This window comes from Bactrocera neohumeralis, chromosome 2 (assembly GCF_024586455.1).
Source record: "Bactrocera neohumeralis isolate Rockhampton chromosome 2, APGP_CSIRO_Bneo_wtdbg2-racon-allhic-juicebox.fasta_v2, whole genome shotgun sequence".
Taxonomy (NCBI): domain Eukaryota; kingdom Metazoa; phylum Arthropoda; class Insecta; order Diptera; family Tephritidae; genus Bactrocera; species Bactrocera neohumeralis.
The window spans coordinates 75,252,707-75,279,224 of NC_065919.1; the positions used below are offsets into that span (position 1 = coordinate 75,252,707).

A 26,518-nucleotide genomic window follows, 5' to 3' on the forward strand; every position below is an offset into this window, starting at 1 on the left:
GGGAACCAACACGGCAAGATTAACAAATTTTCAATTTAAGTACAAACATACATACATAATTATATTATTTTCTAATAAATAAAATAAAAAATATTTCAATATTGTTTTAAAAATGCTGTTACATATACTTATGCACAGTAATGTAAACAGATAAATAAAAAAACTCATAAAAGCTCAGTAAGCAAGCTTGACATTTGCTTCTAATTGAAAATAACAAAGCTTAAGAGTTGCAGTATCGGAATGACAGTCATGAATATTGTAACGGTTCGAATGTTGGCATTTAAATAAATTTTAACAAGTAATTTATACATTAGTTTAATAGTATGATTGTGTGTCGAAAAATTATAAAATAATTAAAATATATGTGTCACAATGATAAATTATTAAGAGGATCGCTATGTCTCAATTCTTGCATGATATACATAGTATGTTGTGCCGAAGTTTTACATTAATGCAAATATTCAAATATTGTAATTATAAGTGATAATACAATTTTTTTAACGTTAACATATTTTCAAGACTTCAGAGTGAAAATCGATTTTTCAAATTGCCTCCAACAGAAGCTCAATTCACAACGAATAAAATATGAAAATGCCAACACTTGACACTTTACCAGTTTAACAGTGATAAGGAATAGCGAAATTCATACATATTACAAATATACATACATACAGACATAAATAGGAAATTATAACACAGCATTTCCTACAAACATTGACTCTTGTGTTTATATCTGCAGTGCGCAAGCGTGCTCCCATCCCCATAGTTAACAATAGCATCAATGGCAATTGTACATAGTACATTTGTAGTAGGTGTGGTGGATTAAATGGTTAAAATAAAATAGCGACGATGTCAGTGTCTTTTGAAGTTTGGCCTCGTGTAGACAAGCCTAAGCGGATCCGTCATCCTTTTCAAAACGGATTGAGAGTGGCGAGTTTTGTACAAACATAAAACGGTTCTTGTGCATAAATAACCCTACACTCATGTGTACACACATACATACATACACTAGGATGTAGTTATTGAATTTTCTTCATACAAAATGGGCCTTTTGCATTCAGACATTAAATGAAAATACAAGTAGATTTTGTATGCATTTTAAATGCATAAAAACTTAAAGTGAAAACACAACAACAACTACTGGAAAGCGCAAATACCATAAAAATTAGGTAAGTTTAATTTAGTTATATGAAAAGTGTCCTTTAAAGTGTTTGCTTGTGTGTATGCCTATGCATTAATGCATTCTTATGCATGTATTAGGAAACTTTTTGTAACATGCTTATATACTGTATATATAATACACATAATGTGTATGTACATACGTACATAAGTGGTTAGTAATAGAAAAAGTGTTTGAATCATTTTAACACCTTTAGATATTGTCGACTCGACCACTGTGTTACACCTTCCCATGTACTAAAATTATACAATGAACTAAGCCCTTAGTAAATACGAGCAGGAAATTATATAAATACGAGCTACATACATGTATGCATAGCTTTGTACGTTCAATGTCAATTTCGTGTTTGTTAAACTTACCGTCAATTTGTAAAAAATACATTTGTTCATACTAATTATATAATATTATTGCTCTTTTTGCATAACTTTAGATATAACCTAAAAAAATTGTTTACAAAATATTGTTTTAAAATTATGTAAATGTGTTATTTGTATATGCAAGTACAAGCAAATTCCAAACTTCCTAATTTCTGACTTAATAGATAATATTTAAATAGAGACGTGTACACTTATATTTATATAAGCATACTTTCCGACCCTTTTAAATTGGATTTCGCGCCACCAGCACCATCGTTGGCTAATAAAAATTTGGTTACTTAATTAGCATAAATTTGGCATATTAGAGAAAAATAACTTTTGTTCGAAAGCTTGACGTCACCAAATATACATATGTGTTAGGAAAAACGTTATTTACTTAATAAAAATTATTATAAAAAAGTAAAAAAATTTATTGTGGAGTACCAAGTACTAAAAGCTAGTTCATAACAATTTTTCATTGTTTTAGTATGCTGAACTTATAAGTAAAAAATAAACATAATATTTGAGTTCCATTTAATTTAATTGTTTAATTAAATAAGATAAATTATTAAAAAAAAAAACTCAAGAAGTTTGTCTTAAGAGCTGGGTTGCAAAAAATTAATTAATAAATAAGTAATTAACATTCGAATTAAATTTTTTTATTTTGTTATCTTATCTTATTTAAAGATAATTTCTAAATTTCTAATCCCATAAACCGAAGTAAAAAATTAAAAATAAATGAATTTTTAATACTAAACAGCGAATTGAAAAAATAATGGTAGTCCCAAAAATCGGACTAAAAACTAAAACCGACATTTTTAATTTTAAATACCGGAGTGGAAAATAAAACAAATATTAATCCCAAGTACTTCATGTTCCACCATTTTGGCTATCTTTTGAAAAAGAATGCTTTCTATTAATAAAATTTCAACTAAGTCCACATTATTTACTAATTTATATTCAATAGCTTTTAATTATAGTGTTTCAGCCAGAAATATGTAAATATTTCTTTTCTCAACTGTTAGTCCAAGATGCTTAAAATTAAATTAAAAAATAAAGTTTTCAAATTTCGATTTTTGTTAAAAAAAACTGAGTTTTAAAAAAGTTCTCAAATTTAATTTTTTTCCTTAAAAAAATTCTGATTTTAAACTAAAATATGAAAATTTAGTTTTTGAATTAAGAAGCATTCAATGCAGTGCAAATCTATTATATTTTATAAAACTATTTATTATATAATATATTAATACGAATAATTAATTACAAAATAATCCTACATTGCTGATGAAATTATTATTTGTTTTTGCAGTTTTGAACTCATTTTCCGTTGACCCTAATGAAAGTGGATTTAGTTCGTCTCGAGCTTAAGGCATAATCCTATTTCAATAGATTTGGCAGGATGCATCTGCACTTCGAACCGAGTGTGAATACAAAATGTGATTGCACAATACTGTCGCTCTCATGGATGGGTAAAGTTCCTGATGATATTCCAGAGGTAAGCTCTACTGTACAGAATTACAAGTATATGCACCATTTCTGAATTCCTAATTGGAAACAGGTCAAATGTCTCGCTGAATTAATATACGAGGACCATATTAGTTGTTTCGTTGTTTTAAAGAAACAGTCCAAAAAAGTTTAGGTTCGGGTGAAGCCGAACATTAAATGCTCTCAAAACTGAAAACATTTTAAGAGTGTGTTATATATTTGTGATGTTGCAACTTTTAACCGTTATTTTCACGTACTTAGTATTCTAAAAAAGCAATTTGGTTAAAATTGCTCAAATAGTTAATTAGGTGTATTTATTAATCCAATAAAGGGCGCACACGACACTTTTTTGTAACCGTTTAAACCACAATCAAAATGTTGGAAGAAGAAAGATTATGGATATAGCGCCGTCCTGAACCAGCTAAACATTAGTATATTAGACTATAGTATATTCTTTCAATGTTAGATTTCAATAGCCTCTTCCGGTTGAGGATAATCTCTAGACGTAAATGGAGATGAGGTTTAGTAGGAGAGGATGATGCACTATCAATACCGTCCAAAATGCACTGCGGAGTAGGGGCGGGTGTATACTCCGATGATCGCGAAATCTCCCTCTCTATCCGACTACCAAACTCATCTTGCAAGCGGAAGTACTAGGAATAGAGAGGGCCAGTGGTGCTCTATTGAATAACTACGGGAGGATACATAAAGCAACCATACACACGGTTATTCAGGGAGTACTGCTAAACTTGTCAACGCTACTTATTAATGCCAGCGTAACATTTTCAGAGAGGCCTTAAGCTTATTGGCAAGTCAACTCCATATGTTCCTATTACGGGCTCCCGGCCAGAGGAACATATTCGGTAACGAAAAAGCAGACGAGTTGACCAAACTAGCAGCTTCTTTAGATGAATCCGATGTCCGCTGGGAATGATCAAAACAGAGCTTTATACTCACTTTTAAGATATAGTTCAGTGCAGATGGAAATCAATAACCAACTGTAAGATAACGAAACAGATATGGTCCAAATATGATATGACTAGAATCAAGGACTTATTACATAGATCTTCTTCTTCTTCTTAATTGGCGTAGAAATCGCTTAAGCGATTATAGCCGAGTTAACAACAGCGCGCCAGTCGTTTCTTCTTTTCGCTACGTGGCGCCAATTGGATATTCCACGCGAAGCCATTGGTCCTTCCAACGGAGTGGAGGTCTTCCTCTTCCTCTGCTTCCCCCGGCGGGTACTGCGTCGAATATTTTCAGAGCTGGAGTGTTTTCGTCCATCCGGACAACATGACCTAGCCAGCGTAGCCGCTGTCTTTTAATTCGCTGAACTATGTCGATGTCGTCGTATATCTCGTACAGCTCATCGTTCCATCGAATGCGGTATTCGCCGTGGCTAACGCGCAAAGGACCATAAATCTTTCGCAGAACTTTTCTCTCGAAAACTCGCAACGTCGACTCATCCGTTGTTGACATCGTCCAAGACTCTGCACCATACAGCAGGACGGGAATTATGAGTGACTTATAGAGTTTGGTTTTTGTTTGTCGAGAGAGGACTTTGCTTCTCAATTGCCTACTCAGTCCGAAGTAGCACCTGTTGGCAAGAGTTATCCTGCGTTGGATTTCTAGGCTGACATTGTTGGTGGTGTTTACGCTGGTTCCAAGATAGACGAAATTATCTACGACTTCAAAGTTATGACTGTCAACAGTGACGTGAGAGCCAAGTCGCGAATGCGACGACTGTTTGTTTGATGACAGGAGATATTTCGTCTTGCCCTCGTTCACTGCCAGACCCATTTTCTGTGCTTCCTTGTCCAGCCTGGAGAAAGCAGAACTAACGGCGCGGGTGTTGAGGCCGATGATATCAATATCATCGGCATACGCCAACAGCTGTACACTCTTATAGAAGATGGTACCTTCTCTATTTAGTTCTGCAACTCGAACAATTTTCTCCAAAAGCAGGTTGAAAAAGTCGCACGATAGGGAATCGCCTTGTCTGAAACCTCGTTTGGTATCGAACGGCTCGGAGAGGTTCTTCCCGATCCTGACGGAGCTTTTGGTGTTACTCAACGTCAGTTTACACAGCCGTATTAGTTTTGCGGGGATACCAAATTCAGACATCGCGGCATAGAGGCAGCTCCTTTTCGTGCTGTCGAAAGCAGCTTTGAAATCGACGAAGAGGTGGTGTGGTCGATTCTCCTTTCACGGTGCTGATGCATGCACCTTATCAGTTCTTCGCCGCCGTGTTTGAATAGCTCGGCCGGCAATCCGTCGGCCCCTGCCGCTTTGTTGTTCTTCAGGCGGGCAATTGCTATTCGAACTTCTTCATGGTCGGGTAATGGAACGTCTGCTCCATCGTCATCGATTGGGGAATCGGGTTCGCCTTCTCCTGGCGTTGTGCATTCTGTGCCATTCAGCAGGCTGGAGAAGTGTTCCCTCCATAATTTAAGTATGCTCTGGGCATCGGTCACTAGATCACCTTTGTGGGATCTACAAGAGTATGCTCCGGTCTTGAAACCTTCCGTAAGCCGCCGCATTTTTTCGTAGAATTTTCGAGCATTACCCCTGTCGACCAGCTTATCAAGCTCTTCGTACTCACGCATTTCAGCCTCTTTCTTCTTCTGTCTACAAATGCGTCTCGCTTCCCTCTTCAACTCTCGGTATCTATCCCATCCCGCACGTGTAGTGGTCGATCGTAACGTTGCGAGGTAGGCAGCCTGTTTTCTCTCCGCTGCGACACGGCACTCCTCGTCGTACCAGCTGTTCTTTTGCACTTTCCGAAAACCAATGGTTTCGGTTGCAGCTGTACGTAAGGAGTTTGAAATGCCGTCCCACAGTTCCCTTATACCGAGTTGTTGACGAGTGCTCTCAGAGAGCAGGAGTGCAAGCCGAGTAGAAAATCGTTCGGCTGTCTGCTGTGATTGCAGCTTCTCGACGTCGAACCTTCCTTGTGTTTGGTGGCGCGCGTTTTTTGCTGCACAGAGGCGGGTGCGAATCTTAGCTGCAACAAGATAGTGGTCCGAGTCGATGTTAGGACCTCGGAGCGCACGCACATCTAAAACACTGGAGATGTGTCTTCCGTCTATCACAACATGATCGATCTGGTTGGTAGTTTTTCGATCCGGAGACAGCCAGGTAGCTTGATGAATCTTCTTATGCTGGAATCTAGTAGTACAGATAACCATATTTCGGACCCCGGCGAAGTCAATCAGCCTCAACCCATTTGGGGATGTTTCGTCGTGGAGGCTGAATTTACCGACCGTAGTGCCAAATATACCTTCTTTGCCCACCCTGGCGTTAAAGTCGCCAAGCACGATTTTGACATCGTGGCGGGGGCAGGTCGCATAAGCGCGCTCCAAGCGCTCATAGAAGGCATCTTTGGTCACATCGTCCTTCTCTTCCGTCGGGGCGTGGGCGCAAATCAGCGATATGTTGAAGAACCTCGCTTTGATGCGGATTGTGGCTAGACGTTCATTCACCGCAGTGAATGATAGTACTCGGCGACGGAGTCTCTCTCCCACCACGAATCCTACACCAAACTTGCGCTCCTTTATATGGCCACTGTAGTAAATGTCACAAGGACCTACTCGTCTCTGTCCTTGTCACGAGGACATCAACCAGCTAGGCAGCGGCACCTTCCCAATTAAGGGACCGGACATTCCAGGTGCATGCCCTCAATTCGTAGTCCTTATTTCGTTTGCCATGGTCGTCATCAAAAGGGGGGTCTCTCATCCGAGGCTGGTTGTAGCTCTTCACTGGGGGTGTTTTTTATGTGGCGGGTCCCAAACCCAGCGCACAACCCTTGTAGGGAATGTTTCGCCTTCTCACTTTAGCTCGCCTTCGAACGGATGTTCTTAGGCTACCCAGAGGATACTTGGTCAAAGACCGGAAGTAGTGAGCTGCTTGAGCCACATAGATCAAGGGATAATATTTTCAAATTTACAGCTACTATAACGGGGCCACACGCGCTAAAAATGGATCTGCTCTTTAAAAATTTTTGTCGCAGCTGCAAACTGGAAGGGAATAAAGAAACAGTTTTCCACTTTCTCTGTGAATAACCAGCTCTAACACAACCCAGACACAGAATACTTAGCACCAAACTTTGAAGGGCTATCCACAAAAAGCATAGCGGACATACCATATCTAGTTTCATTGAGAACTCCAAATGGCTTGAGCTCAAAGATGAAACGAGATAGCAAGACCAAAGCTGTCTTTTATATTTTTCAATTTTTCGTGTAACCCAATTGTCATCGTTACAAGTAATCAAAATATTGAAAAAAAAAATTTCAAAGTATTACATAACCGTAGTCATCAGCTCTTCCTCCTCAAGCTCCTTTCCACATTGAATTTCCCAGCGTTGTTGTTGAATATGTTATGAACGCAAATAAACGTTTTTTGTTAATATAAAAATATGTACATACGTACATACATATATTAATAATACATGCAATCACATAACACTTTTACTTTTATAATTAGATTTTGTTTTTGTAACGACTTATTTATACAAAGAGATTAAAATGTACTAAGAAACAAACCAAAATTACGTTGAATACTGCAAAATCATTTACATGGTTTCTAGTGGACGCATCTGTTGTGCTACTATTATTGGACAATGAGTTTCTCTCGCCTGTTTCGAAATTGATTTCTTCCGAATCGTCGAGATTTTTATTTAACTTTGCGTTTAATAGCAATTTCAAACGCTCTAACGGTGACTCGGTTGTAAAATCGAGAACGCTCGTCAAAAATGGCTTGTAGCCGACTGGAAGATCGTCTGGCTGATAACCATAGATAAGCATCTGCACAAATAGGTTAGTGGTGTTGTCGTCAGTGATGGTAGCTTTGAGGCTATTGGGAGAGAAGTGAGTGTACACGGCTACTGGTGGAGTGAAATCGTCTGACGCCTTGTTGACAGTGTGCTATGAATAGAATGTATAATCATAAAAAAATTCCAACAAATTTTGTGCTTGTTACAAGAAAACGTCAACTTACATCGAATATTATGAAACGCACATAGGTTATGAAATTGCTGTCAATATAATAGAAGGTGACGCTGTGGTTTGACGGCTCCTGTGAGTTAGTTTGTGACGTCTGGTATGTTTCATACACGAGGTAATCATCTGTCGAAGAATTTCGCGTTTAATCATAAATGGAAAGTTAAGTGTTTTAGATAATATAATATCAGTTATACCTGGTTGACGCATGCCTAATTCGATTATTTTATCAGGGTCTCCAAAATCATCGGTATAGCTCATATCTTCTTCCAACTCATCTTCTACTGCTTCTTCACTTGTGTTCTTCCTATCCGGCTCTTCAAAGTCATCATCATCAATTTCATAGTCAAAATCTTCGCTAGAATATGGTCCAAGTATGCCTTGGAATTGCTGATCTCTATTCAATATATACGATGGATTTACATTGAGTACAGTATCATTGAATCCATAAATAGATATCTGCACTTCAAATGGTGCCATACTCTCAGTTGCTTCTGTGGCGTTTGCATTGTTAAGTGCAATTATACTACCTTCTACCAAATTATCCTGATATCTGAAGTTGACATCGGCCAAAACGTTCTGAAGATATAAATACAATACAAAAACAACATAAATATATGTACAAATATATTTTTTTAAACTTTCTTTAAGATTCTATAAATTTAATAATGATTCAACGAGAACACATATTGTAGAAAAAGATTTAAATTATTTTCCTTTACAGAAAACGAGCAAACTTATTAGTATTTGGATCTTTTCAAAATGACTAAACTTTTAGAAACCTATTTTCTTGTAATATTCTTTATTGGCGTAGACACCGCTTACGCGGTTATAGCAGAGTTAATAACAACGTGTCAGTCCGTTTTTCCTTTTTGCAATGTGGCGCCAATTAGAGATTCCAAGCGAAGCCAGGTCCTTCTCCACCTTGTCTTTCCAACGGAGTGGAGGTCTTCCTCTTCCTCTGCTTCCCACGGCGGGTACTGCGCCGAATAATTTCAGAGCTGGAGTATTTTCGTCCATTCGGACGACATAACCTAGCCAGCGCAGCCGCTGTCTTTTAATTCGCTGAACTATGTCAATGTCGTCGTATATCTCATGCAGCTCATCGTTCCATCGAATGCAGTATTCGCCGTGGCTAATGTGCAAAGGACGGTAAATCTTCCGCAGAACCTTTCTTTCGAAAACTCGTAACGTCCACTCATCAGATGTTGTCATCGATCATGCCGCTGCACCATATAGCAGGACGGGAATAAGGAGTGACTGATAGAGTTTTTATTTTTGTTCGTCATTAGAGGACTTTAGTTCTCAATTGCCTACTCTGTCCGTGCGTTGGATTTCGAAGCTGACTTTAATGTTGGTGTTGATACTGGTTGCAAGATAGGCGAAATTATCTACGACTTCGAAGTAATAACTGTCAACAGTGACATTGGAGCCTAGTCGCGAGTGCGATGACTGTTGGTTTGATGACAAGAGATATTTCTTCTCGCCCTCGTTCACTACCAGAGAAACCAATTTTAGATATCCATATTTAGGTTAGCCGACTAGATACAGTATTCATATTTCACATACGCCATGACTTTCTTCACAGATTTTTTTTTCTTGTTTAAAAAAACACTATTCCCAAGCTACAAATATCTTCAGCGGTTTAAGGGTGGTGAATTTATAAAACCTTCGATCGCAAAAGGCCCCTATTAGAAGTGTAATGCTTTTTTATAATTATAGCCTGATTAGGGTATTTTAAGTGTGTCACAAAGTTTGTAACATTCAGACGGAAACCTCGGCGATTGTAACAAGCAGATATACATATAAATGATCAGCGTAACGAGCTGATCCGATCTAGCCATATTCATCTGTCTGTCCGTCTATATATACGCGAACTAGTCCTTCAATTTTTGAGAAATTGATCTCAAATTTTTGCCCGCGTCCTTTTCTCTCAAAAAGCTGATCGTTTATCGTTACGGATATTGGATCACTATAGGATATAACTGCAACACAGAAAAACTTTTTTATTTGACCAGATATTTGCACGATATTTGGTATATATTATGTTATGGTATATTTTAAGGTAATGCCGTAACCTTCGAAGATATTCTTCCGATCGGATCACTCAAACTGGCTGATCAAAGTCAAAAGAAAACTTTTTTATACCGTTTAACGCTAGAAGAAATACACCTTAGGAGGTTATTGTAACTTCTGTACAGCCGAAGTTAAAGTCTATTCTTAATTTATAATAATTTTACAATACTTTGTTTTTCCCTCTTATTTTATACATATTCATGCACATAAATGTCTTTTTTAATGCCGGTTGAACTTCCTGGTTCGAAACATCAGTTTTTGACAGAAAATATTACGTTCTTATCAGTCGGCCTTCGTAAGGACCAAGCATCCTATCACTTGTGCAACTTTTACCTTGCTCAAAAAAGTTGCAAATGAAATGAAAGCAAAAACAGGAAACGAAATCATTTATGGCGGCCTAGCCACAGGAAGTATTTATGAAACATTTTTGAGCATCTGCAACACAAAAGTAGATAAATTCAATTTGCAAGACTAACGAACTTGACTTTTTTCCAGTTACAGCATCATTTCTTTACATACATACATATGTATGTATGTATGTAAGTACATACAAGTATTCTCATACATATTCGTGCATTCGTTTTCGCGCGTCAAATATTATAACGGAAATGTGAAGTTCATCGGCTTTGCGAAAAAAAGTTGGAATTTTTTATAATTTCAGTAAATAATATATGTATGAATAATATATAGCAATTTCAATGAATAAATTCACGTATATGTGTTTGTGTGTGTGCGTACACATGCATAAAAGTGCACATGTCGGCAATAGCGCCTCCGATATTTTCGACCTTTTGCGATGCCTAATTGCCAAGATTATATTTGTAAATATACAAAAATATTTGGGTACATATTTTCATAAACATTCTCTATAGTTTCGAAATTAGAATTTTATAGAAATTTGCACAAACATTCACTCGTACACACACGTACGCATACACACAGACTCAGACAAACTACATAAATACAAATGTGTATATATTTAGAAGTGATACATTCGTATAATGGGTGACCAAAATGTGACCTTACTTGCTCGGAAACTATTTCGATGTAAGTTATGGGCTCTGGAATGGCATAATTAAAGCCAACTTCTTGCCCCTTATCGACGCCGACCGAACGGGCTTCTTGTACATCTTTTAGCAGTAATTGATCATTGTGGATGCGTGTACCAATGCCGAAAAAAGACTTGCACTCGACCAATGACTGTAGAGAAGCGGCGACAAAAATTAGCAAAAATTGCCAAATCGGCACTGTCGTTGGACGCATCTCGAATTTTGTGGGTACAATGACACAATTTTGAAATTTCCTAACACGTAGATACCCGTACAAAGTGGTTTATTTTCGTAATTGTGAAAACATCTAAATAATTATGACCGAAAGCAAAAATATTCGCGCTGGGGCGAACGCTGGGCGACACGATCGCTTACGTCTAGTTGGCTCGGCGTGTTCGTTACAACTGAAAATCTTTCCTTCGTTAGAGCCCAAATACTTTCGAAATTTCGAAAATAAATTTCAAAATTCGCTGGAGAGGTAAAAATATAGACACTGCGAATATGTGCTGGGAAGCGCTCTGAGAGGGCAGACACTATTTAAACGCATACATACATAAATACAAGAAATAGGCGCCTTCATAGTATCGTGCTAGTGGGACACTGTGTGCAAAGTCAAAATAAAAATATTTTTGTTTTGAAAAATATTAAGATCGCTTTATTGAGTACATAAACAGCATTTTAATGCACTGAAGAGCGCACACCTGTTATACACTGCCTGCGAAGGGCCTCTCTGTTGTGTCTTCAAGTGTTTAACGTGTATAAAAATAACGTGAGAGCTTTTGCCTTCATGAGAGCGTTGCAGAAGCAGAAATATGCCAATGAATGAAGCGACGCGGGGAGGGTGTGAGATGCAAGGTGATGATAGCGTTGCTCATACGACCTGGTGTACACAGGGGTTCTTTTAAACACTAAATATTTATATAGATGCACACACACACAGAGCTGCACTTACAGTTGACTTTATGCCGGTATGTGTAGCAAATTCAGCTCACACACAATACCTTACGGAACGGGAAATGCAAATTTAATTAGCAAAAGTTGTTGTTTGTCATGACCATTAACTAGTTATGTAGCTTATTTATAATACATGTCTCTACTGGGAAGTGTATGAGTATCTTCGGCGATGCTCATAGGAGCTGGGTGTCTTGGATTTCCTGCGAACCACACAATGTTATTTTGGTATATGAAGAGATTAGGAGAAAATTTCGATAACTGAGAGCATGCTGAGTACCTTAAGAGGGGTTACATGGGATTCTTCAGGTACATAATAGCCTTTTTTCAAACAAAAAAATTAAATATTTTATTAGAATTTTTTGTGGTTACAAACATACACTATTAACAAAGAAGTTCTGAAATTTTTGGCAAAAATAGTTTAAACTCGGCCATTTTCGGAGATCCTTTGGAAAAAAGATGCGCCCGCGTTGTCAGGATAACTCTTAACAGGATCATCTAGAGGTGTTTTAAGACCTTCATTTAGAACTTGTAAAAAAACTGAAAATTGGATTTTGAGCAGACATCTTTACAAAAAACAGGGAAAAAATATCCTTCGTCTAAGTCTTTAAGAATTGGATCTCAAAGACCTGTGTAAAGTTTCATGAAGATCGTTCGTCTTCAAAAACTCAGTTTCACAAGATCTTAAGGCTGTATCTCCGGAACCATTACTCGGATCAACTTGAAAATTTAGGAAAATATAGTAAAGGTGTTGTAGAATTTAATGAAATAATAAAAAAATCGATTTTTTGAAACCTGTAAATCCATGTAACACCTGAAAATCGATGCCAATGAGCAACCGCTTCTAGGAAAATAATTTTTGAATGTTGATTCAGTGGGCCACAGTTTAGACTACTCATTTTTAATATAGTTGTTAATTGACCTGCACAAGTGTATCCGTCTATTTAGGAACCAGTAATAACACAACCAATAATGTCAGCCTGGAAATCCAACGCAGGATTGCTCTTGCCAACAGGTGCTACATCGGACTGAGTAGGCAATTGAGAAGAAAAGTCCTCTCTCGACGAACAAAAACCAAACTCTATAAGTCACTCATAATTCCCGTCCTGCTATATGGTGCAGAGGCTTGGACGATGACAACAACTGATGAGTCGACGTTGCGAGTTTTCGAGAGAAAAGTTCTGCGAAAGATTTATGGTCCTTTGCGCGTTGGCCACGGCGAATATCGCATTCGATGGAACGATGAGCTGTACGAGATATACGACGACATTGACATAGTTCAGCGAATTAAAAGACAGCGGCTACGCTGGCTAGGTCATGTTGTCCGGATGGACGAAAACACTCCAGCTCTGAAAGTATTCGACGCAGTACCCGCCGTGGGAAGCAGAGGAAGAGGAAGACGTCCACTCCGTTGGAAGGACCAAGTGGAAAAGGACCTGGCTTCGCTTGGAATATCCAATTGACGCCACGTAGCGAAAAGAAGAAACGACTGGCGCGCTATTGTTAACTCGGCTATAATCGCGTAAGCGGTGTCTACGCCAATTAAGAAGAATAAGTGTATCCGTTATTCTCTACTATGTCTTTTCAATCATCTGAATGCATAAAATCGAATATATCTTTGGAAGAAACATTTGTCGAAAATTCAGGGATCACCAAATGCATTATTTATTTTCGATCGAAAAATCGAATACTTATATTCGATTCATGCGATTAAATTCAACAAATATTCTAAAAGTTATCTTAACAATAGTTTACAATTTTATTATATTCAAATGCTTGATTTTTGAAATTATATGTTCGAACAGCTTAGAAGAATTAAGAAATTGGGGCATAAAGACCTTAAGACCTTTTTAAAACCGACAGTTAAATAAGGTGGTGCATAATTTTTGTTTTGTCTATATGTGAAAAATGGGTTGAATTGGGCCAATACTTCCCTTAGCCCCCATATACCTGGTATAAAGATTTTCGAACTTACGGATCTAAGACAAGTTTTCGCTCAAATTGATCTATTTTCGGCGCAAATGCGCACTGTTATGAGCGAAAACTTGACCTAGGCACCACAAAAAGAATATCAAGATTTTCGAAAATCCGGCTAACTACTAAATATGATTGGTTTTTTAGTATGGGACATAGGAAAAATATATAATCTCGGGTCGATACTACCCCAACACCCATATACCACATACAATATAATGATTTTCATTTTTTTAACAAAACTTATGTATCTGTATGAGTTATATATGGTATAGGTATATATAAAATTGCTTGGATTTCGATCCTCGGGTTGACGCCCTTTTTCTTTAAATATTTCGAATAGGATGAAGGCTGGAAACTGAATCGAACAAACTATTACCAAGAAGGATGGCTGGCTACCGGAAATATCCGCGGCATTGTCGGCGTGACATTTACAACCTCACATTGTCGCAGAAATTTGGATTTTCCGACACGCACCAATTACAATCTGCGCGGGCATCGATCCGATGTAAGTATATTTACAACAATTAAGCTTACTACTACACGAGCATTTCAATGGTTTTTATTACTCTCACGAAGCATAAGTTAGGCTACTCAGGCATGGCAATTCTTTTGTAACAGAAACTGCCCAAATGTTGTTTAATTTGTTTGCAAAATGTTTTTGTAAAACGATATTTTCTTTCCAGGTGATTTTGGTGAAATGGAATGAACCATATCAGAAATTGGCATCGTGTGATAGTTCTGGTATCATATTTGTGTGGATCAAATATGAAGGCCGTTGGTCCATCGAACTTATTAACGATCGCAATACGCCGGTTACGTATTTCGCCTGGTCGCACGATGGACGTATGGCGCTAATTTGCTATCAGGACGGTTTTGTGCTTGTAGGCTCGGTAGCCGGTCAGCGTTATTGGTCTTCAATGTTGAATCTGGAATCGACCATTACATGCGGTGTTTGGACACCAGACGATCAGCAAGTATATTTTGGCACCACACATGGCCAGATCATCGTTATGGACGTGCATGGAGCGATGGTGTCGCAAGTCCAGCTCTGCAATGATGTTGGCATAACAGCAATGGCGTGGTCATGTGAGAAGTTCAAAATGGAGGAGGGTGAAGAATCCGAGCCAGGTGTTACCAATGCATGTAAGTTGTGAAGTACTTTGAGAGCTGATTGTCCAGATACTTAACAATATCATGATTTCTCTTGCAGCTAAACGTTCTTTTGTATTGGCTGTTAGCTTTCAAAATGGCTTTATATACTTGATAAAGTCTTACGATGACGTATCGCCTGCACATATCAACACAGGGCTTAGCGGCAGCATAGGCATGGTAATGGAATGGAGTAATTCACGTGAATTGCTCGCTGTTGCTGGCACTGCGCAGACTTCGTTAAACACGTTTGACCAACAAGGGGCGCCGATTTATCAAAATATATTGAAATTTTACACCGAATCTGGCAAAATACTGTACCAAACACGCCTACCGAATACCTCCGCAACGGTGTCGGCCCTTACATGGGGTCACAACGACAAGCGTCTGTTCATTGCGACTGGCACCCAAGTGCACATTGCGTGGGTATCCAGACGTATAGCGTCACTCCAACTGTTATGTCGCCTACAAATACAGACAAGCATTGGTTCAGAGCGCTCGTTGCCCTTGCTACCGTTGCCGTCACGAATTAGGAGTCTGATTGGCAATCTTTTTGCTCAAACAATAAGAGTAAGTATGATAATTTTTCAACTGGGGCCACATATTAAATATCTTTTCTTATATGTAGTGCTGTGTACCTGATCTTAAATCCGTACGTGAGTTCGTCTCCCGGCCACCAATGTGTTCGACACGCTTGCACTGCACCATGATACGACACGACGAGGATCCGACCCAAAATACAGGCATTTGCTACACACTTTATTTGGAATATTTGGGTGGTCTTGTGCCGCTTCTCAAGGGTAAACGCACCTCGAAAATACGTCCAGAGTTCGTGATATTTGACCCGCAAGCAAATGGTGTGTACAGAAATACGCATTTATCTATCTTGATAAACTTTTGTTTCATTTCGTGTTACTTTTATTAATAGATTCTCCGGTTTTCATGCAATACTCACCAGAATGGAAAAGCTCTTCCGGCTCGAGCCAATCTACAACCACGGGACAAAGCGGCAGAACGGATTCTTCTGATAGTGAGTTTGAAGAACGTTACCGTAGCTCTCCACGTCCATTACGTCATCGGAAATTGCGTCAGAAAAAGCGAAATCAGAGCAATGGAGAAAAATATTCCGTGAACACCAACATTGATCCCGATAGCTTGGATGAACTCGCCTACGTTGATACACTTCCTGAGGTAGGCTATATTTCATATTATTTTACCACATTTAAAAAAGTATAATTGTATGCCTTAGTTTTATTAGAAAAGTTTACAACAGTCTCTAATATGACGTCATTCAATTATCTCAGAAGTGACGTCAAAAAGATTTTTTTTTGTTTTATTTTATGTATCGAAACTATTAGCATCATCATGAAATTAATTTGCCATAATTCACTAAAAAATAACCGATTTTATTTACATTCTAAAGGAAGAAAAACTGGTTGAGGTTACCTCAAATATTTGGGGTACCAAATTTAAAATTCATGGACTTGCCAAAACCGTCCCAGCCAATTTAGGCCAAATAACGTATAAAACGTCCCTATTGCATCTGCAGCCAAGGCAAATGACACTAGTTATAACAGAACTGCGTGACGACTTTCCTTCGGGTCCGGATCCAACTTTTAATCCTAACATTTTTTCCGAAGACGAAGATGATGCCGCTCTACACAATGGCAGTAAAAGCAATGGCAATATGTACAATTTACTAACAAATGCGGAGAGCCAAATGAGAGCTACATCAACGGCGGCAGTCACACATCGTCGTCTCAACGAGTTATCCCCACCTATTGCACCAATGTCACCACGTCCTAATCACCTATTGGCGCGACACAAAAACGCACTAAATAACAATGGTATACAGTGTGCGATTGGCAGCACTGGCTTAAGTCCACTGGCCAGAGCCGAATCTTATGATGATGATTCTTCAAATGAATCACAAGAGGTAAATGGCTATCACAATGGCGCCAGAGTCAACCTACCGACCGCCAATTTACTTCACACCACAAACGGATCAAATAATAACAAAATGGTGCGTCCGAAGAATATTACTGCCACTACACCGGGTATACGTAGCAGTCTAGGACCTGGCTATAGTAGCTTCAAAAATAACTACAGTCGTTCTAGTTCGAACTCGAGCTCACAGTCACGCCACGCTATATCGCCACTGTACTGTGATGGTTCGGTTCCAACGTTACAATCACCGAAAAATGCCGTCGCGCCAACGGATATAATATTCGAACGTCCTGCTGTTTCGGGCAATGGTCAAACTACGGTTATGTCCTACTCCAGCAATACGGATTACGCTAACAATGTTGTGCAAGTGAAGAATGTTTTGTTACCCGAAATGATTCGGTCAACAAACAGTCATGTCAACCCAGTACCTTTAAATCTCAATTTGAACCTTGAACGCATGGATGCAAGACTAAAAACAACAGCGTGTAGCAGTAATTTCACAGCGAATAATAATCCCATTAACAACAACAATACAAAACGTCGAGATATTTCGTATATAGATGAAGAAGTTCAATCGCCCACCCAGCAAGCTTTGATAACTTTCACTCCCGCCTCTACGCCCGTCGAAGTTCGAATGAAGCGCACAATAACAGTAGTGTCCATCGCGCCTGCTCTGCCCGATTCGATTACCAGAAGTTGTAGTGTTGGTTATTTGGACTCGGATGCTATTACACCGTCCGACGAAGCCTTAATGGCGCTGCGAAGAGACGCACCCACTAAACGTTTGATCTTAGTGGACAAACGTAAGACTAGAAAAAAGCGTCAAAATAATGAGGTAAGATATATTAAGACAAAATTTTCTAACAGGGGTTGGCGAAATACTAACCTCTGGCTTATTGAAATGTCTGAGAAAAAGTTCTTTCTTGGGTTTTATCATGCCCAAAAAACTCTTAAACCTTTTACATCGCCTTTTCGAGTACAACCGCTTTTAGAAAACTTTTGATTTAACCGAATCTCGAACTAATCAGCCAATGCAACATTATATAAATCTAAAATCTTTTTTAATATTTCCCAATACAGGATTCCCGCAAACCAAAATTGGAAAGATCGGGTAAATCAAAGAGTCTGGATTCCTGCGAATTAGTCTTCAGTCAAACAAAACTAACCAGCAAAGAACCCGAAAAGACACCACGAAAACTTCAGGAAATCGCTGAAGGTAAAACCAGTGGCACCGACACCACTGAACCAACAAAATGTTTTAAATGTCACCGAAGCGTTAGTCCCAACGAACAATGTAAACATTGCCAGCCAGTCCAAACTGCAGTCGACGAGCAACCAAAGAAGGAAGAGAAAATACGTATAGTGTCCACCCCACAGAAGAAAGACTTCACAGCCAACACGCATATTTATGAAAGTTTATACAAGAGCCAGGAACAGCAAAAACAAATCCAACGTAAAACGGGCGGAACACCGAGAAAGAAAAAGTTGGATGTAATCACTAGCTTCACCGACAGTCCACTTTTCACGCGAAAGCATCGTTTTGGCATCAGAAGTCGCAGCAAAGAAACTGGTAGTAGCAGTGAAACGAACACCGAAAGCACGACACCGTTGCTGGGTCGTAAAAATGATAATGGATTTAACTTCGTTAAACAATTAACCGAGGTACGCTGGCGACGTAGAGAGGCCCAGAATAATGTGGCAACTGTAAAAAATCAACGCGATTACTTGGGACACACTCAATGTGCCAGCACGAATGGGAATGCTGTTGAGGCCACGCCGGTGGAAGCTAAAGCCTCTGTCTCCTTGCAAGCGCAGGTATTACAATACTGTTATAGTTACGTAAATGTATTCGTATGTGTACGTAATAGACCACTGTATGAGTATGAAAAAAAAATATTGCGTTAGCATCACCGGGTGTGAATCTGTGAAACCGTATACCTCAATATAACAATAAATAACGGAAGAACGACTAATTTCATTAAACTCAGGCAACAGGTTGCTTCATATAGTTATATAGTTGTATACGAATAATCAAGATAACGAGATTTCATAAACAACTAAAACTGTACTGACCAAACACCTAAACTACTCGACCAATTTCAACGAAACTTATTTCATCACTATTTATTTTGTACCCTTATGTCACAGAACAGAAATGGCTGAAATCGGGCTTTTAAATTTCAGCTGATCCCTATTGAGGATTTTGGAATAAAACTATACACAAATAGTTCATTAAGACATGCCATATAAAAAAAATCGAACTAAGCCTCTAAAAAAGAGAAAGCATTTTTTCTCGATAAGCATGTAACCCTGTGCCAAAACTTAGTAAAATCGGGTCAAAACTTTCGCAAGTCCCAATAAACGTAGTACAAAAGTTTCGAACTTCCTATTGACTTTATATGGAATGTATCTGTATCGGGATAACCCTACTCCCATATATTACATATAATGATTTTCGTTGCAATAATCGCCGAATAAGTGCACCGTACCATACAAGTGCAGGGCTCTAATATTATTACGTAATTAAACTAAATTAAGTTATTTCGTTAAATTTATTAAAATTTGCTTGATCGATCACGCTCTTGTAAAACATAAGTACATTCACACGAACACATCTAACATTGAATAAAATTTATTCAAACGATTTCGAAATGTATTTACCACATATGTATGCAATTTACAGGCACTTACAACACTAGAGAACATAATCAGCCGTTTACGAGACCTCGACGAGGGCCGCCTCACACCGCCCGCCACACCAAAACGCCTACCCCGAAGCTCACCAGCATCGCCAGCCGTCAGTAAAAAGAACAAACGTCAGAGTAGTTCGCCCATTCGGCACTTTTTGAATTCACCTCTGCTAAATAGGCGCTATCGCAAAAAACAATGCCTCATAGAAAGTTCAGATGACGAAGGCAACGGTACAAATGGGTCAGGCGAAGAAAACGGTGGTGCCAGTTACAATAAGCAATATCGTGATTTGGAAACATTCCAAAAGGCACAGTTACTACAAAAGGTGAGTATATACATATATATGTATGTTTATATAATATATGTATATGCATAGCAAGTGTATACACGTCGTGTTTGTGTAGGTCTCACAAAAAGGTAAAATATATGTGGTAGAATATGTTGCATGTACATATGTATGTATGTATTATTGGCCACTAAATTTTTATTTTGATGAATTGGCAAATTTACACAGCAATGGTTGAGGGCTCATTGTTGTTAAATAGAGCCTTGCCGATAAAAATAACAGCTTTCCATTCCCTCATATTCGCACATACATATGTATGTATATGAGTTATTTTGCTATTGAAAATATGGGTTCTAGTTAGCACTAAAGTGTGATTTCTATAATATTGACACTTCTGAGACCTTTCGGTTACAAGTCTTTATTGTAAGCACTCTTCCGAAAATTAAAACATTTTAAGAGCTATTCACTCCACATATTATTAACTATTATTATTGTTGTGTAAAAAACCTTAAAATAACTTAAAAATAAAAATCTGGGTTCCTATTAAACTCTGGGTTCCTAATTAAACCTAGCGCGATGGGAACGGCATGACTGCTAACATCTGTCTGACATTAAATTAAGGGGTTACATCCATTTTCAAGTGAGATATAACGTGTTTTTTAATTCTTTTCGAGCAGGCATTTTATTCAAAAATAATTAAAAATAATATGCATTTACAGAATTTAATTTAATAGTCGGCAATTCATTTTGAAAAGTTTATATTCCCTTGATCCCATAACCGATCTCCGGACGGAGCTCCAAAAACGGTGTCCGATGGTGAGAAAATTATCTCAAATCCAAAAACCCCAAAAAATTTATTTTTACTATAGACGAGTACAGGAAATGATCGAAGTACTAGTTAAAATTTTGATATTTGGCAAAATGACGGATTCCCAAATAGACTTATTTTTTCTTAATTTACTCTCCAGAGTGGCTTAAAAGTCATTACCTGAGAAATATATCTAAAAAGGTAATGTGAAAGTTTCAAGAATATTCTTAAATATATATACCATACATTCGAAATGAAAGAACGCCTGCATCAATGTTGATGATCTCTGATATTTTGCATTCATATACCCTAACAAAATTACAGTTAAATACATTACAATCCAAAAACATTCTTGTTAACACAATGATTATGTTATTCCCACCAGCTAAAACGTGGCAAAATAGAGCCGAATGGTTCTTCGAGCTACTCAAGTCCAGCTCCAGTTCGACGAGAATTCGTGATGCACAACAAGGCGCCAATGTGGAATGAGCTAAGTCAGGTGTATCAGCTGGATTTTGGGGGACGTGTCACACAAGAGTCAGCCAAAAATTTCCAAATTGAATTCCGTGGCAAACAGGTAATTCCTCGAAATAAAAGCATTTCCATTGTTAGCGAAACAGTTACAAAATTTGTTAATTGAAAATCTTTTCAGGTAATGCAATTCGGACGCATCGATGGAAACGCATACACATTGGATTTTCAATATCCATTTTCGGCATTACAAGCGTTTGCTGTTGCGCTCGCCAATGTCACGCAACGGTTGAAATAAATACATAAAATACATACACATATACATATGTATGTTCGTATGTATTTATATATAAATTAATTGAAGAAAAGCACTGGTCGTCTGACTTTATTGATAAACGAGAGTGATTCAGTGATTCTAAGTATTAAGCGTAAAATACTCGTACTAAAGGGGCCTAAAGTTTTATTATACATACATACAAACATCTCTATACAAATATTTGTTTGCGACATAAATAGTACATATGTACATTTAGGTGAATGTAGCTTATACATACATACATACATTTATTAGATATTGTAACAGTCAATTTACACGGATCGTTTCTGCTAATCGCTTCAATTCTTTTTATATATAATTAGCTAATCGAAGGTTGGCATTCCAGCTGAAATGTGTGTACGCGTATGATTAGATATACATACATCTCGAGAGAGTTATATCGATTGAGTTCTTTGAATGAGCCATAAAAATGTCAAAATATAAAAAAAAGCTATTTTAGTGTTGCAAAAGTAGTCGTCCCTCGGCAAATTACGACTAATTCCGACTGAGTTTAGGATAAGTTACTCGGAAGCAGCTTGAGATCATCCTTTTGTATCATCATATTGATGCACACCACACTCGAACAAGTAGAAAAACTTAAGTCACAACTTAAGTCATTAAAACATCTTCCTCTCATTTTGCTCGCATTAGTTTTGCAAAATGCATTCAAATTAAATTATATATTTATTTCAATAAATCTTTTCCAATAATAACCATAAATTAATGTCATTAATTATTTTCAAATACCCACAAAACCTTGGCGAAGTTTCAACTTTTTTTAATTTTTTAAATCCACTTACCAAACCTAACGAGCTATAATCTCCTCGAAACCCTCCTATTAAGATTAATTAATTTAACTTAATTTTTGTTTAATTAGTTATACTTAGAAAAAAATAATATTAATTTAACTAAGACAATATAGACATTTTAATTCATGGCACCAATTTATAGTGCCTAACAAAGTCTAAAAATTTGAGTGAGCGATCCGTTTTATTTTTTGTTTTTTTTTTTGCGTAGTTAATATACATAGATACATTTATTAACTTATTTTTACAGAAAAAACAACATAAGTAGCTAGAATAGAAACATATACGAGTAGTTTACCGTTAATTTATAGATTTGCGCACAAATAGTATATAACTCACATAAGTACATTTAAGTTTTAATTAATATGAATTGTAGTTGCAACGTTTTACGCTTAATAAACGGTATTTAACGGTAAATAATTATTTTTTTTTAATATGTTATGAGAACATAAATTACGATTATTATTTTTTTTTTATATAATGAAAATATAAATTGGACGCTGCTTCGGCAAAATAATATTTTCTAATATTATATGAGAATCTCAAATTTTGTCCGTCAACCGCATTGAGTTTCCTAAGTGAAGTAGACATTTTAAAAATGAAATCACGTATTGCAAAAAAATTACACCTGTTGATATCTACCGAAAGCAATTTGCATAATTTATCTGTCTTGCTAAACAATTTTTAGTAACTACTCTGATAATTATTACATTTTATAAATAATTTTATTTCAAGGATTTACACTTACTGCGTCCTTCGATACATGTACATTCTGAATAATGTTGTATTTACACACATATTTTATAATGATAGTTTTAACAACTCTTATTCCGATCCATTTTATTTAAAAATAATAATTAATATAATACAAACATTTGAAAATATTAAACGTAATTAATTACCACAAAAAATAGAATAATTCTTATACGAATTATAAATGAACTTAATGTCTGCAATACTCGTACATATTTTACATTCAGGTACAGATTTAAAAGTGTCATGTTCTGCACTTTCATAGCTATAAATACGCAGCCCATGTATATACTATGTGCTATATATTCGAAACTAAAGTATTAATTTGAAAATGGTTTTACTTTAATTGAGTGGCATGCAAATTCATGTTTGCAGGTGTGTAACGACTCTTATAAAATGGTATTTAAGTGGCAGCAATGGAGTGAAATGTAATGAAACAAACAAATATATGTACATCCTTTCGAAAAATGGGTGAAATATTTTTTATAATACAATGTTTGTATAAATTTTAACACGCTTTTAAATAAAATACATTTTTGCTTCGTAATCGGATATGTAGTTAGTCGCAATTTCTAAATTTGCTATTAAATTCTAAATCGCGCTAGTTAATAAGTAATATTGCAAATGATTTCTAAAATGTTTTTAATTAACTAGTCAGGTACTATTTAATTAAATACTATGTACAATATATTATTACCGATACAAAAGTATGAAAATAGAACGCATACACTCACAAGAGTCTTAAATATATTTATACATATGTCAGGAAATATGTACAATACTTTCACCTTGCATTGCTAATACAAAAATTAAAAAATAAACATTATTGCATACATACATATGTACATTCGTAAATAGATACAAAGAATGCAGCACAATTAGAGTACATGAAAAGTATTCGTGATTTATTCAATAAATGTATTTTACCAATATGAATTTCAAAACAATTCAATGATTTTCATTATATTGGGTTATAGCTAAGCTTTTTTCAACATTGCATTTACTTAAGGAAATTTAGGGTTATTTAATTTGGTGAGTAAATAAAGTTACAATTCAAAACTTTTGCTACGACTTCAGCATTGGCATACTTCATACAACATTAAGCAAAATATTTGGAGTCGATCCATAAGGGATGTTGAGATTCTCTACTAACTCTCTGATGCCAAATTGGCGGTTTTCAAGTAGTGTGTTAATTTTTCGATGTCATCGCCATTAATGGACAACTCGCATGAGGCAAGTTTTCGACGACTTCAAGAAAGTTTTTGCTTTGTGTCACCTAAATACTCGAGATAAAAGACTCTCCAAAGCTCTTTTGCAATATTTTAACTGATTCCATAACAGCAATTCCATTAGAATCACAAAATTGCAAACTAACTCGTTCAGTTTTTTTCATTGCAAACTTCGCCAGGTAAGCTTTTCGCCTTGCAAACAAAAAGCTGCCCAATATATAGTTACTTATTGTTATATGAATATCAAACTTAACAAAAAAAAGTTACTAATCTACAAAAAGCATTTTTATCCATTCGAAAACAAAATTTAGATACAGATACAATTCCTAGCCATCTGAAATGGCACAAATAATAATAATAAATATACAGATTTATAAAATAAGAATATACTTACATATGTACATACACATCTACAGCAAACATACACATATGTAAAGTTGAAATCATTCATAAATTCACAATACAAATTTCAAGAAATGTAATAAGATAGTTAAAATCACATATAAATGCGCACACAACTGTTTTTCATATTTTTGTAAATGTTTAATTATGAAAAATAGCAACGGAACCGGGAAATAGGAAAAACAAAATAGACAGGAAGCCACCTATTTCTCATTTGGTAGTGTTGCTATATTTCTTTGTTCACATATTTCTTCAATATCTAGCATTATGAAATATATCTGACTTGGTATTGTTTGCAATAATTTTATGGTAATTAAATGTATAAACTTAATTTTTGTTGCTCTGAAATTGATTCCGCGAATTTTCATATGTGATGTTAATTGAAAAATAAATTATTTATGTAAGTGACATAACAATGTCTGGCAGTACTGACATTTTGACAACTACCATCGTGAATATGGCTTTTGTGATAGAAGAGGAATCACATAGTGTGCTGATTGGTGTTTTTTGCCTGTTGAAAACTAATTGTAAGTTACATAATTTTTTTCACAAATAAAAGGCACTGTTAATTAGAAATATTGAATTATAAATTTATATTGACAGAACCATCACAATGTCTGATAAAGCGGTTGAGAAAGTTGGACGCCCAATGAAGTATCCATATACTTTCAGTGCAAAAATTGCCCAATTCCCTCTGAAGCATTATATCCAAAAGCAATGGATCTGGAAATACTATTTCGTTGCCTTCGGTTTGTGCATTCCTGTCTTCTATAAAATCAGCAAATTGGGTGAGTTAAAAACAAATCCTCGGAATGAATATTTTGTTTTATTACCTTTTTTAATTTTAGCAAACTCACCTGAAAACAAGAAGAAGTGGGCCGAGAGCCAGGCAAAGGAAGCTGCCGAACATCATTAGATGTAAAAGAATTTCACTCGCCCCTTGATTTAATATCTAATATGAAAACTTTCGATAATATGTTCAGGAATAAATAGCACACATTTAGCCCTAACAAAAATTGGATATAACTTAATTATTTGGTCATTTATATTCTTTCTGTTCATTAGATAATTTAAGAATACCTTTTAGGGTATTCCATTAATGCTCATGTTTGCATTTTATAGTATATTGTGTGATTTATGTTCATAATTGTTCAAGTCATTTTAATTTACTTCTCTCAATATAATGATATTAAGGAAACTGGGTAAGTAAATTGGTGGGGAATGAAATCGGTTGAAATTCTAAAAATGTGGCGTAATAAGCGGGAATGAGTTTCAGATGTTTGAAAATGTGCAATAAAATTCGTTAATAGAAAATTTTAACAATCAACCTAAACAAATATTTTCTAAATGTTTTATAAATGTCCAATAAGATTAATTATAAACAAAACCAAATTTCGAGTAATGTTATTTTTTATATCAAAATAATGCTGCCATCTCGGCTTCAATCATTTTTTCTAACAATTGTGATTTAATGTTTGCATAATTCGAATTAATTTAAAGGCCATAATAACAAGCTAGTATATATAATATAATATATAAATTATGATGTTAATACAAAATATTTGTTTAGTATGAGCTTAATAACCTTAACT

The 26,518-nt window shown here is 36.3% G+C and overlaps 3 protein-coding genes across 4 annotated transcripts; 2 read left to right on the plus strand and 1 right to left on the minus strand.

Moving 5' to 3' along the window:
* Positions 1–43: 43 nt before the first annotated feature.
* On the plus strand, positions 44–24,242 carry LOC126751646 (tubby-related protein 4). Of its 2 annotated transcripts, none has more exons than XM_050462066.1 (12): positions 44–1,169; positions 2,843–3,028; positions 14,409–14,573; positions 14,752–15,211; positions 15,279–15,787; positions 15,846–16,074; positions 16,146–16,408; positions 16,641–17,999; positions 18,245–18,979; positions 19,848–20,180; positions 21,335–21,526; positions 21,602–24,242. In XM_050462066.1, the coding sequence occupies exons 2-12, from the start codon at positions 2,933–2,935 to the stop codon at positions 21,716–21,718; spliced, it is 4,458 nt and encodes a 1,485-aa protein (XP_050318023.1). In that variant the 5' UTR covers positions 44–1,169; positions 2,843–2,932; the 3' UTR covers positions 21,719–24,242. The 2 variants fall into 2 exon arrangements, with proteins under 2 accessions (XP_050318023.1, XP_050318024.1); XM_050462067.1 differs by having other exon boundaries at positions 16,176–16,408.
* LOC126751647 (uncharacterized) lies at positions 7,416–11,540 on the minus strand. The gene is made up of 4 exons (XM_050462068.1): positions 11,118–11,540; positions 8,213–8,594; positions 8,014–8,141; positions 7,416–7,940 (listed from the first exon to the last, which is right to left on the minus strand). The coding sequence occupies exons 1-4, from the start codon at positions 11,352–11,354 to the stop codon at positions 7,524–7,526; spliced, it is 1,164 nt and encodes a 387-aa protein (XP_050318025.1). The 5' UTR covers positions 11,355–11,540; the 3' UTR covers positions 7,416–7,523.
* A 1,096-nt stretch (positions 24,243–25,338) lies between the features above and the next one.
* Positions 25,339–25,957, plus strand: LOC126751225 (uncharacterized). The gene is made up of 3 exons (XM_050461291.1): positions 25,339–25,453; positions 25,530–25,714; positions 25,775–25,957. The coding sequence occupies exons 2-3, from the start codon at positions 25,540–25,542 to the stop codon at positions 25,840–25,842; spliced, it is 243 nt and encodes an 80-aa protein (XP_050317248.1). The 5' UTR covers positions 25,339–25,453; positions 25,530–25,539; the 3' UTR covers positions 25,843–25,957.
* The last annotated feature ends 561 nt before the right edge of the window (positions 25,958–26,518 follow it).

Coding starts and splice junctions, on each gene's coding strand:
- LOC126751647 (XM_050462068.1), bottom strand. CDS start 11,354: ATGCGTCCAACGACAGTGCCGATTTGGCAATTTTTGCTAATTTTTGTC. Junction 8,142..8,212: donor ATTAGGCATGCGTCAACCAG/GTATAACTGATA, acceptor ATTCTTCGACAG/ATGATTACCTCGTGTATGAA. Junction 7,941..8,013: donor TGCGTTTCATAATATTCGAT/GTAAGTTGACGT, acceptor TTCTATTCATAG/CACACTGTCAACAAGGCGTC.
- LOC126751225 (XM_050461291.1), top strand. CDS start 25,540: ATGTCTGATAAAGCGGTTGAGAAAGTTGGACGCCCAATGAAGTATCCA. Junction 25,715..25,774: donor CTATAAAATCAGCAAATTGG/GTGAGTTAAAAA, acceptor TTTTAATTTTAG/CAAACTCACCTGAAAACAAG.
- LOC126751646 (XM_050462066.1), top strand. CDS start 2,933: ATGCATCTGCACTTCGAACCGAGTGTGAATACAAAATGTGATTGCACA. Junction 3,029..14,408: donor TTCCTGATGATATTCCAGAG/GTAAGCTCTACT, acceptor TATTTCGAATAG/GATGAAGGCTGGAAACTGAA. Junction 18,000..18,244: donor AAAAGCGTCAAAATAATGAG/GTAAGATATATT, acceptor TTCCCAATACAG/GATTCCCGCAAACCAAAATT.